Here is a 12,869-nt window from a genome sequence, read left to right as displayed (position 1 = left end):
TAAACAAATGTCTGCATTTATACTATTTATAGTTCCCGCTTACATCTGACGTGTATAACGAAATTTACCGAGCTCAGACGAAGTTTTTTATAAGTTTTTTTAATAGTGTATAGACACTGTGGAAAATTGATCGCCGTCTTTGAAATTCGTAGAGAAAGTACGAAGTGAAGTTAACTGAAAGGTCGCCGAATCAATTTCCTATGGTGTATGTAGTGCACAGTGGGAAATCAGTGGAAAATTGAATCGTGTGTGGTTCAGCTAGCTTCACTCTGTAATTTAACATGGAAAATGATTACTATACACTATAGCTGAAAGCACACACGATTCAATTTATAGTGTAGCATATACATACGAACGAAGCAAGCGAGTGAGTTAGGTGCGCGAAGTAAAAGCGCTAGTCTTTTTAATGCGATTCCTAAAAGCATCGAAAAATTATGGGAAAGCCATACCTGGCGATTACTGTAGTAAACAGTGGGTGCGTTCCGAGTCACGCATATGCGCGCAGTAAGCACTTAAATTCTATAATAAATGTGACATAAACTGTACATTCTATGCGCTTCATGCGTAATTTGGAATGCACCCAGTAAATGCTGGTAAATAGTAAATGCGTGAGTGCGACCATGGGACGCAGTTCACGCAGTAGGTAGGACCGAGACGACCGAGTGGGACGTAATGCAGATTTGTACATAAAGATGCAGTATTTATATGACAACTAAAATATTGCTTATTAGGTATATCAATTTTTACAGCTGATAGTGTAAATTAGGAATAAAAGTTATAATTATTTTCCTTCATGTGGTTCGCTCGGATGGTCTATCTTGATTCATCAGAATTCATTTAACTCGGACATATTTCTTGTGTTGTGGAGGTTATGTTTATGTAAACTAAATAAAATTATGAATTTAAAACAATGAGTAACGAAGTTCAAATAACAAGTATCGTTAATGATATTTTAGTAAGTATAATTTTGTAATATTTTTTTTTCACCACAAAGTAATATAAAATTGTATCTAACGTGAATGTTGTAGAAAGTAGAAGCTATTGAAGAAGCATTTAGCTGTGTTCTCGTTCATCGATCAAATAGCGAAAGTGAAAAAATATCAATATGGCAAGAGGAATTAACAACTGCTATGACAGGATTAACTGCAGAACAGCAAGAAACTGCAATTCGCCAGTTCTTATCAGCAGCTGCTTCTATGACAAACCATAAGCGTCTGCAACTGTTATTATCTTTACTTCAAAACTTAGTTGCATCAAATGTCTTGCCAGCCAGGTAATATGAACTGCTATTAAAATTTCCAATACACTATCTACTGCAATATGTTATTACTTACAGATTAGTTTGTGAATGTATTCTGACTTGTGATAAGCTACAATATCAGCTGGAGGATTTCTGGGTTGAATGTTTTGGTCTTATTCGTCATATTATTGGAGGTGTTGATTACAAAGGAGTTAGGGAAATTATGAAAGTGAGAGAACCATTCCTTTCTGTAATTTGCACAGTTATAAATTTTGTATAAATCAAAATGTAACTCAACAAATTGTATCATTGTAGGGATGTAAAGAAAAAGCTCAAACCATTCCAGCTAGGCTAAATGCATCTGTTCAGCCTCAATTGAAAGCTCTTGAAAATGTGATAGAATATATTTTTGACAGAAATGCTTGCTTACTTCCAGGATACTTTATTGTAAATGAAATTCAAAAAGCATATCCTGATAATAAAAATTGGCCACATTGGGTAAGTTTATTGGAATTATATATAATTATCTGAACAAAATCATATAATTAAAATGTATTTTTCTTTTTTTTTTTATTATAATTTAGAAACTGGCCAAACTTTTATCAAACTTTGTGGAGAGTTTTCGTACTACCGCGCAAATGGTGTCGATAGTTGGACATTCTAAAATGTTACCGGTGGTAGAGCATACGGGTTATGCGGATCACTTGATAAATCCCTGGCTACTAGATCCTACGACACTTAAGTTTTCTCTTAAAGGAAATCTTCCCTACGACCAAGATTTGTTAAAACCGCAAACTGATTTATTACGATATGTTTTGGAGCAGCCGTACAGTCGAGATATGGTCTGCTCTATGCTTGGACTGCAAAAACAGCATAAGCAACGGTGTATAGCGCTCGAGGAGCAACTGGTGGAGCTTGTAATTTTAGCGATGGAGCGCTCTGAAAATGAAACGATACCATCCGAAGGAACGGATAGTACTGTAGCAAATCATTGGTTGTGGTTGCATCTATCGTCTCAACTGATATATTTTGTATTATTTCAATTTGCTTGCTTTCCGAATATCGTAATTGCAATACACGACAAGCTAGCTGGTCGCGAGCTGAGAAAAGGTAGAGATCACTTAATGTGGGTCTTGTTGCAATTTATCTCCGGAAGTATACAACGCAATCCACTCTCTAATTTTCTCCCGGTATTAAAATTATACGATCTTTTGTATCCTGAAAAAGAACCTTTACCAGTTCCCGATTTCACGAAGGCGCTCTGCACTCATCAAATGGCTATAACGTGTATATGGATTCACCTATTGAAGAAAGCACAGTCTGAACATTTGAATATTCACAGGCCAATACCGCATACTTTGAAAGTGCATCACGAATTTTTACAACATTTGGTTATGCCGAACACATCACTTTGCATGGGCTCTGATTATCGGATCGCGTTACTTTGCAATGCCTATTCGACGAATCAAGAATATTTCAGCCGACCGATGGCTGCTCTGGTTGATACTATACTTGGTACACAGAAAGGCCAGCAGCAACAACCAATGCAATCGCTGCAGAATAATGCGGCCCTCGCCAATGGACCAACAACACCTCTCTCCATGTCAATACTGGACTCATTGACCGTACATTCGAAAATGAGTTTAATCCATAGCATAGTTACGCATGTCATCAAATTAGCTCAATCAAAGAGTAACATGGCTTTGGCGCCAGCTCTCGTCGAGACTTACAGCAGACTACTAGTGTACACGGAAATAGAGAGCCTCGGAATTAAGGGATTCATCAGCCAATTATTGCCTACAGTATTCAAGTCGCATGCATGGGGAACATTGTATACACTGCTGGAGATGTTTTGCTACAGGATGCATCATATTCAACCGCACTACAGAGTTCAGCTCCTGTCACATCTTCATAGTCTTGCCGCCGTTCCCCAAACTAACCAAACGCAGCTTCATTTGTGTGTCGAGAGCACTGCTCTTCGTTTAATTACTGGTCTAGGTTCTGCCGAAGTTCAGCCGCAATTATCAAGGTTCTTATCAGAGCCGAAAACACTAGTTTCCGCAGAATCGGAAGAGTTAAACAGAGCCCTGGTATTGACCTTGGCTAGATCTATGCATGTGACGGGTACAGGTGCTGATAGTCTGAGTGGGACTTGGTGCAAAGAACTATTAAATACAATTATGCAAAATACGCCACATTCCTGGGCTAATCATACTCTTCAGTGCTTTCCTCCCGTACTGAGTGAATTTTTCCAACAAAATAGTCTAGCCAAAGAAAATAAGCAGCAAATAAAAAAGGCGGTGGATGAGGAATATAGAAATTGGGCTTCGATGAGCAATGAAAATGATATAATTGCTCATTTCTCTGTGCCTGGTACTCCTCCTCTGTTCCTATGCTTGCTGTGGAAAATGATTTTGGAGACTGATCGTATTAGTCCAATAGCTTATAAAATTTTAGAGCGTATAGGCGCCAGAGCCTTATCCGCTCATCTTCGTAAATTTTGCGATTATCTCGTCTTCGAATTCGCCAATAGCGTAGGGGGACAGCACGTCAATAAATGCGTGGATACTATTAACGACATGATATGGAAATACAATATCGTTACTATTGATAGACTGGTTTTATGTTTGGTAAGTTTTATTTCTATACTTGGGAAAAGTCCGAATAGTAATGTAATGTAAACAGTATTGAAATTAACAATTACACTTTTTTTAGTGTCTAAGAACACAAGAAGGTAGTGAAGCACAAGTATGCTTCTTTATTATTCAGCTGTTGCTTCTTAAGGCGGCTGAGTTTAGAAATAGAGTTCAGGAATTTGTCAAGGAAAATTCGCCAGAGCACTGGAAACAATCCAACTGGCATGAAAAACATCTCGCTTTTCATAGAAAATTCCCTGAAAAATTCGCTCCAGAGGGAATTATGGAGCAAACGAGCGGTGGACCAAGCCAATATCAAAACTTGCCTGTATACTTTGGAAATGTTTGTTTACGATTTTTACCTGTATTTGATATCGTTGTTCATAGATATTTGGAGCTTCCACCGGTATCAAAGAGTTTAGAGATATTATTGGATCATCTTGGATGCTTATATAAATTTCATGGTTAGTGTTTATACAATTTTCATGACAAAACTCAAAAGTATTTATTTATTCTTTCGAAATTGCAGATAGGCCTGTCACTTACCTGTACAATACCCTGCATTATTACGAGCGTAAATTGAGAGATCGTCCAATATTAAAGAAGCGATTGGTTTCTGGAGTATTATGCTCTCTGAGGGAAATCAGAGCTCCGGGATGGGCGCTTTCAGAAGCGTATCAAATGTACATGACTCGCTCAGGTGACGATGCAGTTACATGGGTGCCAGAATTAGATTATTATATCCGTCTCGTGCAAAGAATCGTTGAAAGTAAGTACGGCTATGAAAAATAATGGTTAAAATTTCATTTCATAATCATGGTTTAAACTGATATTTCAGCTATGTCGGGTACAGCGCATTTCCCAGCTACAGATTGGAGGTTTAACGAATTTCCTAATCCAGCGGCTCATGCTCTATACGTCACTTGTGTTGAGCTTATGGCTGTCCCCGTTGCTCCAAACTTGGTAGCGAATGCACTATTGGATGTCGTCGTTAAAGGGTAATTTATATGACAGTGTAAATCAATAATAGTCATCGATTATTTCTGACATTAATGTTTCTCATTACATCCCTATAGGTATACAGTAGTACCTTCTGATGAGATTCATTTATGGATAAATTGCGTGGGATTGTTATTAGCTGCATTGCCAGAATGCTACTGGTCAGCTTTGCACGAACGCCTCGTGGAGACTGTTAGCAGCCCGGGACTCGCAAATTGGCAATATAATAATTTAACTCCTTTTCAAATGTTTAACTTCAACATTACACATAATGGTTTATTGGAAAATAAATACAGTTATATGCTAGCTTTAGCCCATTCGATTTGGCATCACGCTGGTGTGGGTCAAATCACAACGATGCCACAGTAAGTTAATGTTATTATACGCTTTTCGTTGACTTTCATAATCTTTACATGATTTTGAATACTTTTAGGTTTATAAAGGAGAAACTTCAACCCGCTGTGAATAGCGAGGAGCAGCTAATTTATGCTTGTCATTTAATCGGACCAACATTGGCACGTTTCAATGCAGAAAGGCCACGCTGCGTCGTGGAATTAGCCGTTTGCTTGTATGAGATGTTGGAGCAAGTGGATAGAGCGCAGTCCCATCTCAAATACATGGATCCCGTCTGTGATTTGTTGTACGTTATCTTAATATTACCGGTCAAGCCGGGTACTATAAGATAAAAACTAATCTTTTCCTTATTGACAAACAGGTACCATATAAAATATATGTTCGTCGGTGATATGATGAAGAACGAAGTTGAATGCATAATACGCAGACTACGACCAGCGTTACAAATGAGACTGAGATTCATCGCTCATTTAAATATCGAAGAAATTCATTCAATGTGAAAAAATTATTTATGTTGAGTGCATATTTAACATGTATAGAATATAATGCAAATCAGTTAATTTAAACAAAAAAATAGACTTGGAGTATTTGGTTAATAAAATTGAGAGTGAAACCAATGATCAGATCTTTACTGTAAAAATAACAATTTTATTATAATTCGGTTTACTTCGTTTGATTGATATATAAAAAATTCTCTTCAATTAAACGACGTATTTAATATACTAATTATAGGGTATATATTATGTATATATGCATGTATATATTTTTATATAAATTTTTGGTGGTAACCCCGTGGAATGTGAGATAGGATATTGTAAATTCTTTTAAATGCGACATATGTGATCTTTTAAAGGCAAGCATAGGCGGTTTACTTAAAGTCGATTGTTCTAAGTCCATGGTAAATTTCTCCGTTTGGTTAAAAGGTGATAAACTAAAGAAAATTAAATTCAATTAGATTTTTACCAAAAGGTTTACCAATAAGTGGATCAATCGTTTCATTGGGAATAAACATTGTAGGTACGCGGTATAAATGTATATCCATCATGTAACATAGCTCTCTATTTAGTTATATTTTAAAGAATATTATATGATATTATGGATCCATTAAATTTACAGCAGATGGTCGTAAGTTCAATTGATATTCTCCGAAAAGCATTGCTGCCAGCCACCTATATTGTTCATCCTTTGATGCTCCAGCTAACGTATATCCAAAGAACGGATTGTCCTTACATCTAAAATTTTTAGAAAAAAAAATGTCACGTTGAAAGAAGAAACAAACACAGATAGAAGAAAGGTCTATTTTTTTTTATAGAAATTAATACCTCGTTGGTTTGTTATTTTTTACTATAAAAGTTATGGACCACCTGCAAACGATTTAAAGTTACCATTAGTATAGTTGTACAGGGTTTGATTCTTCGTAGACAAATATTTACCCCATTTGTGGATTTCTTTTTGACTCATGACCCAAGTACCACGCAATATCCTCTATTCTCCACTCGTGTATTTTAACGGAGCATGCTTTGTCTTTGTAGCAACAAAGCTTAGCTTGACTAAATTCAAAGAGGTAGGTTTTAAAATTCTTTGACTTTGTATCAGCAAATTTCAATTCTCCTGATATGGTCATTGGAGGCTTAACCTGATTGTTTACAGATTCCAGAGATAAAACATAAATTATTACATTGTTGTAATTGAAAGTAACGAGATAAAGTACTGAACGAAGTGGACGAGGCAAGGCGATATAAACAATGTGGATGCAGATGAGAAAGAAAAAGGGAACTAGTCAAGCCCAATTAAGCTACATCCTGTTTTCGTTACGAGCAAAATGGAGATCTTTCTTCCGCCCTGACTCATCATCTCCATGCTAACAGAAATTCACACGGAGAATTTACCAATGGTACGATGTCCTTGTACAGCCTGTCTTTTTTCAGGATCAAAACGTTGTCCTTTCTGTCATCGGGATCCCAATAGCCCCATTTTGCCACGGTTTCGAGAACTCGTTCGCTGTGATGCAGTGGACGTTCCAGAGCACCGGAAAGTGCGTATTCTTCCAAGCACAATTCATGAGGAGGAAGGTTACTCTTGTCCGCCAATTCTTTGCAAACATCAAAAGCGGTTTTTTGAGGTCCTATCTGGTAAAAATCACATCATGCTTACTGTAACATAACTTAATTAAAGTAGTGTAAAATTTATGCAGTGATATATCTCTCTTACAGTGACATTAACACATTGGCCATCTTTAGATAAGATGTAAATCCAGATTTTGAGGTCTCCAGAAGGAGCTCCGCGAAGTCCATTATTAGAACCATGGTGCCTTTCTAAAACTTGAAGGATTCTGGCCTCCTTGGCAAGGTCTGCTGGTGACAATTGATACAATTTGGGATATAATCTTATGAGATCAGCGACTATATTTGTCGTGCCGTTCCATTCTTCAGCACTAGTCTCGCCAACATGCATCAGAGTTGGTCCCCAAAAGGCTGACAAATTTTCCACCGTCATCAAGTTCCTGGAACTCTGTTGGCTCAGACAGTGCAGATGGGCTAGAATTTTTCTCAGGCTCGCTGCTGAGACTGGGTTTAAGGTCGACAAGAGTCGAGCGTAGACAGTTGCTCTCTCTTCCTCGTTAGATTTGCCTGTAACCACAACGATCAAATTGAATATCGTAATTTTCCTCGCTGATCCAAGGATGCTTAGATTTTTAATTCTCTTACTAGAAGTACGATAATTGAGTTGATCATGGATTGTGCAGGGGATCAGAGGCTCGGGCAAATCACGAAGAAATCTCCTCAATACCGTAGCTACGTCGTGCTCGGAATAAGAGCCCCTTGTGATTTGAGTGGCCCAAGCGTCTCTTCTGAAAGCTTCCAGGAGCCTAACAGCTGCGGTGCTAGATCCGCTGCGCCTGTAAATACCTTCCGACATGATTCCTAGAACACGGATAAAGCTGTACTGGTATGAAGTTTGAAGCTAGATATTTTTGTGATAGAATAATATTGCATGTACGTACCATGAGCATAAATGAAATTGATGCATTTTTCCAGAATTACTGGCACGTTATCCTGAGTCAGCTGCTGCTGGTCGAGACTGGGACCGCAGTAAGTGGCAGCCTGGTGTAACGCGTGGGCCCAGGCTGGTCCTTCTCGTTGTCCTGGTGCAGCGATGTGTAATGCACCACTTCCTCCTGCGTCCACGACTACCACAGGAACGGTTACCGATGTTGACCTTGAATCAATCGGACCCTCCTGTTCACGAAGCACTGAAACGATATCAGCGCGTGACACGTCAATAAAAACAGTGGTGATAAATGTTTCACGTTACGCGTTTGTTGCGACTTATGAGCTTCCTTATTTGAAAGAAGAGGGAGGAAGGGATTTAATCGGTGATTTAACATCACTTACTCTAGCCAGACGTGGCAAAACAGTTTAATCAAATCTAACCAGTTGACAAAACTCTAAGTAAGATGGATGAATGGGTACTCACCGATGCATCGTGCTTTTCGCAAATCGATCTGCTCCAAGACTATAGGCTCTAATGTTTTGGTATACACTAATATTCTTTGCTGAAGAAGCAGCCAAGCCGGGAACCAACAACCGGTTACACCTTCCTGACGAATTAATAATTTCAGTACTATTCTGGTACTACTATTGTTACTATAAGTATATCAATTTGAGGAGTATAATAGAATACCTTTAAATAAGCCCACCCAACTCTAGTAAACTCTGCTGTGTACTTTGTAGGGAAAATAGGAGTTAATGCCTCGAGGATCCTCTGAGCCCAAATCCTCCTTTCTGTGATACCTTTTGCGTATAAAACATGAACGCTGGGTCGACCCTCTCCACTGATTGCCAGACAATGCACTGTATCACCTTCGACCATTCTGCAAATGTATCGTACAGATACGATTTCATCTTATACAAGCACAGAGAAACAATTGATTAATCGGAATCCTCTATTACAAACCTGACGTCCTGCAGCAAATGAATACTATGAATCGAATCAAGATTCACGGCTTCCTTGAGCGTGGACATATTTTTATCCACGTAAAACGACAACTTTCTGTCCAAGAGAACCGTCATCCTCTGCACGAGGTCCTTAGCCCTCTCGATGCCAACGCCAGTCTTGTATACCACCCCTTTGTGGGTCGTTGGTTTATGATTTAGACTCACTTTTGGCATTTGCATTTTACTCGTCTTCACTTTTGCAGGATTCTCTTTATTACGGGACAACAGTTTACTGCCACTCTTTACAAAACTAATTACATTTGGCCTGATCACGTGGGCAGTGGAGTCGTGGCTGAGCTTCCTCAATTTCTGCATCACACTCACCTTGGATCTTTGTTCGGTGGATTTTCTTTCTGCAGAAGGACTACTAGTGGACTGTATCACATTATCCTTGAAAGTTTTTTTTGGAGGCACTAGAGGTTTGCTCTGAGCACTGGATATCTTTCTAGGAGGAACTGCAGGCTGCTTCTTCATAGCCAAATGAACGAGCTTCGGTGGGAGAGCTGGATTTTTCGCAGGAGTTTGCTTATCCGGTTCCTCCACAAATTCCACTTGGTCATACTCGTTCTTCGGCAACGAGTCGAACCTTTTTGGTGGTTCCGGAGGGCTCTTACCTTCCATTGTCACATTATCTATCTCGCCCTCCTGCTCTTCGTCATCTTCCTCCAAGTCTTCACGGCCTTCTTGATCTTCACGATTTTCGACTACCACAGCTTCCTCCTCGAGGACCTCTTGCTCGTCTCGTTCTTCAACTTCCAGAGGATCAACAATGCTGCCAGCACTACTGGGAGTATCGCTAGTAGCCAATAAAGCTTCCAGAAGCATCAAATCATTATTCTCGTAATTACTGTACAGACTATCTTCAGATGTCCTGGCGAACGGATCAAACTCAAATAGCAATGACTTTGTGCTCTTCTGTCTTGTAACATCATCTTCGCTGACCTTCTCCTCGCCGACCTTCCTTGGTCTCCAATTCTCGTACAAAGAATTCTGCACTGAAGCTTCACTGAGATTCGACGAGGTCCTTCTACTTCCTGCGTCGTAGAACGTCCAGGAATCCGACCTCGATAATCTCTCAGAATCAGTGCCCTCTAATTCCTTACCCTCTGAAAACTCCATGTCCTGGATTTTTAAGGTCCTCGCTAAATCTAAACTGTCGTCCAGACCAATTTTATCGGATACGACAGAGCTCAAGGTGTCGTACCTTCCGCTGCTTCCGGAAGCCACCGATTGTAGCTCGTCGTAAATGGATTCGTCTGGTAACGGTGGTGGAGGATACACTGGAGGAGGTGGGCTGTTTTTACTTTCGCTAAGATCCTCTTCGTTCCTCATACTCTTCAAGTTTGAGTTCAGAGGACTGTAAAATGAGATACTACTGAAGATATCGTTACCCGGCATCGACACGCATCTGTCATCTTCCACTGGATCCTTCACCTTCCTCGTATCCTGCTCCTGATGGATCGACGTGAGCCTCCTCGTCAAGAGATTTTTAACCGATTTTTCCAATCGAATACTAGCGTTTCTCGTGCTCGATATCACAGCTCTACCTTTCACCGTCATCTTCTCTGAGATCTCGTCCTTCAATTGTCGCGAACTACTGCTCAAGCTGCGAAAAAATTCTGCATTCATCCTGGATTCGCCGGAAGTCGATCTGGACTCGTCGGATCGTTCCGATTGGCTGGATTCGCTGGTGCTCCTGGAACGATCCGGTTCTACCGATGGAGGGATGGTCCTTGGTGCCGGAACCGGTCGATCCGCGACCATCGATCTTGGTTTTGGTACCGGCTTTACCTCCATTTTGAAAATACTCGGAGGATTCCACTCAAAGACTCTGCACGACTCTCATCTCGTCCGATGCTCCGATGCCAAAGGTGCACGCCTATAGATACACACGTGACTCATCCGCGAGGATCCGGCGAATCTCTCTCTGCTGGAATGAACAAAGAAACCCGACTGAATGATTCAGTTGATCAGCTGATCAGCTTTGGACGTTAGCGCGGAGGGCAAAAAGCTACGTTGGATTTTAACAGTGGCGTTATTCTGTGCAATCGTATGTGTACATGTAAGAAGAGGGGAGGGATGTAGAAATTGAAAAATGCGAGTAGTAGTTGGTAAAGTCAATCCAATTGGCGCGTATCATCTGGCAGAAGCTCGATGGCTGCTTTAGGATGAGCAGACGTTTGTGTAAAAATAGACGCTGCTGTGTAAAATTGAGAGAAAACGCTGGAACGTATCAGGGACATTCCTAGAACATTTCTGGGATATTCGAAACGTGTCAAACACGTTTCTGGCGCTAGAGTAATTATAATACGGATACGGGAGAGTGACGTAGATGAATAGTACGTTGCGGGGACAAAGCTGTAAAGTATACAAAGGCTTATAAGTGTACAAAGGATGAGTGAGTGGGCTCATTTGATCGGTACGGGTTCATGGAACTCACCTGTCGGAGTATGTCAATTATCGCTTGCACCAATTGAGTTCGATAAAACTACCGAACCGATTGGTGTAGAGTGCGCCAGTCGACTCGACTGACACGCGTCGCCACATTTACTGTCTCTGACCGCCTGCGTCTGCCAGCCTGTTGCTTCTACACGTGAAAACTGATGATTTTCACTATTAACCATTCGTACTTTTCATTTTACGTCAATCCGAAGAGGAATGAATGACGTCACGATCATACTTTCGACTCGGGTTCTACTATGTCGCGTGGTGATAAGATAACAAAGCATCTGCTGAACTTATCGTATGCTTGACAGTTTTCCACGGCGATAGTCGAGCGTCTTTGGCGCACTGGCAGTGGCAACTGGCAACTGAAAAAGAGGCTCCCCCCTCCCTCCCCCCTTCTCCTCGTCCCTCCCTCTTCGTCACTCACTCTCTCTCTCTTCTATCTTCGTACGGCGTTCCCGTTCTCTCCTCCCACACGAAACAGTCAGCCATCCCCACTCGAGTAGGAACGCATATATACCCTGCAGAACACAACTGATCCGAACTGAACTAAACTGGCCTAAGGCCTGCTACAAATACCTACTATACCAGCTAGTCTTTAAATCTCATCGATCATAATTATTCTCTTGGAATATTAAATATCCTCCTCTTTTTATTTAGAGTACAATTTTCTGACTAATTTTTGTCAATACGATCACATGCAAATTGAGCATAATTTTCCTGCTGAATCGATGCAGAAAGTCATTAGTTGACAAATTTTTTGTACAACAAGGAGGGGGGGGGGAGAGGGTGATGAATCAAGCCATGAACAAGATCGCCCAAGTGGTTCTTTCCCACACGAATCCGCGTGCCCAGAGCAAATTTTCAGGTTTTACAAAAGTGTGGGAAAGATTGTATTGCCGATCGTAAGTTATGCCAAGTGGCTATTAATGAGTCATGGGCTTGATATGTGTATACTGTGATGCTATACGCAACGTGCAGCTCTAACGCAAGTATATGTATGAAATAATTACATAGGAATCATTCTATCTCGCACGAATCTAGCAAATCTTACAAGACAAAATGATTAAAATTTCTAACGATACTCCAATATGTCGCTTTGAGAATACTGTAACAAAGTCATTTAAAATAATGTTTTAAAGTGCAACAATTTGTATTTTCAGAGTGAACTGCGACGCTGGATAAAAGCTGAAATTG

At 40.3% G+C, this 12,869-nt stretch overlaps 2 protein-coding genes across 4 annotated transcripts; one reads left to right on the top strand and one right to left on the bottom strand.

The window, feature by feature from the left end:
- Nucleotides 1-634: 634 nt before the first annotated feature.
- On the top strand, nucleotides 635-6,035 carry MED23 (mediator complex subunit 23). The gene is made up of 12 exons (XM_066741677.1): nucleotides 635-731; nucleotides 831-955; nucleotides 1,029-1,273; nucleotides 1,337-1,469; nucleotides 1,556-1,738; nucleotides 1,825-3,870; nucleotides 3,956-4,340; nucleotides 4,406-4,645; nucleotides 4,715-4,874; nucleotides 4,953-5,240; nucleotides 5,309-5,515; nucleotides 5,591-6,035. The coding sequence occupies exons 2-12, from the start codon at nucleotides 911-913 to the stop codon at nucleotides 5,727-5,729; spliced, it is 4,071 nt and encodes a 1,356-aa protein (XP_066597774.1). The 5' UTR covers nucleotides 635-731; nucleotides 831-910; the 3' UTR covers nucleotides 5,730-6,035.
- A 145-nt stretch (nucleotides 6,036-6,180) lies between these two features.
- On the bottom strand, nucleotides 6,181-12,003 carry RhoGAP15B (RhoGAP_ARAP and RA_ARAPs domain-containing protein RhoGAP15B). 3 transcript variants are annotated; one of them, XM_066741688.1, is made up of 11 exons: nucleotides 11,668-12,003; nucleotides 9,187-11,157; nucleotides 8,914-9,103; nucleotides 8,707-8,830; nucleotides 8,234-8,482; nucleotides 7,938-8,153; nucleotides 7,441-7,859; nucleotides 7,119-7,358; nucleotides 6,663-6,865; nucleotides 6,552-6,593; nucleotides 6,181-6,461 (listed from the first exon to the last, which is right to left on the bottom strand). In XM_066741688.1, exons 2-11 carry the CDS (start codon nucleotides 11,022-11,024, stop codon nucleotides 6,323-6,325), a joined length of 3,660 nt encoding a protein of 1,219 aa, XP_066597785.1. In that variant the 5' UTR covers nucleotides 11,025-11,157; nucleotides 11,668-12,003; the 3' UTR covers nucleotides 6,181-6,322. The 3 variants fall into 3 exon arrangements, with proteins under 3 accessions (XP_066597785.1, XP_066597794.1, XP_066597804.1); XM_066741697.1 differs by having other exon boundaries at nucleotides 9,187-11,154; XM_066741707.1 differs by lacking the exons at nucleotides 6,181-6,461; nucleotides 6,552-6,593 and having other exon boundaries at nucleotides 6,726-6,865; nucleotides 7,119-7,354.
- Nucleotides 12,004-12,869: the final 866 nt, after the last annotated feature.

This window comes from Prorops nasuta, unplaced genomic scaffold (genome assembly GCF_024137725.1).
Source record: "Prorops nasuta isolate Cenicafe-Biocafe unplaced genomic scaffold, Cenicafe_Pnas_1.2 PNAS00002, whole genome shotgun sequence".
Taxonomy (NCBI): Eukaryota; Metazoa; Arthropoda; class Insecta; order Hymenoptera; family Bethylidae; genus Prorops; species Prorops nasuta.
The sequence above is the reverse complement of the archived record's forward strand: the minus strand, read 5'-3'. Positions and strand labels throughout refer to the sequence as shown.

Coding starts and splice junctions, on each gene's coding strand:
- MED23 (XM_066741677.1), top strand. CDS start 911: ATGAGTAACGAAGTTCAAATAACAAGTATCGTTAATGATATTTTA. Junction 1,739..1,824: donor ATAAAAATTGGCCACATTGG/GTAAGTTTATTG, acceptor ATTATAATTTAG/AAACTGGCCAAACTTTTATC. Junction 5,516..5,590: donor GATCCCGTCTGTGATTTGTT/GTACGTTATCTT, acceptor ATTGACAAACAG/GTACCATATAAAATATATGT.
- RhoGAP15B (XM_066741688.1), bottom strand. CDS start 11,024: ATGGAGGTAAAGCCGGTACCAAAACCAAGATCGATGGTCGCGGATCGA. Junction 7,860..7,937: donor ACTCAATTATCGTACTTCTA/GTAAGAGAATTA, acceptor TTGTGGTTACAG/GCAAATCTAACGAGGAAGAG. Junction 6,462..6,551: donor AAAAATAACAAACCAACGAG/GTATTAATTTCT, acceptor TAAAAATTTTAG/ATGTAAGGACAATCCGTTCT.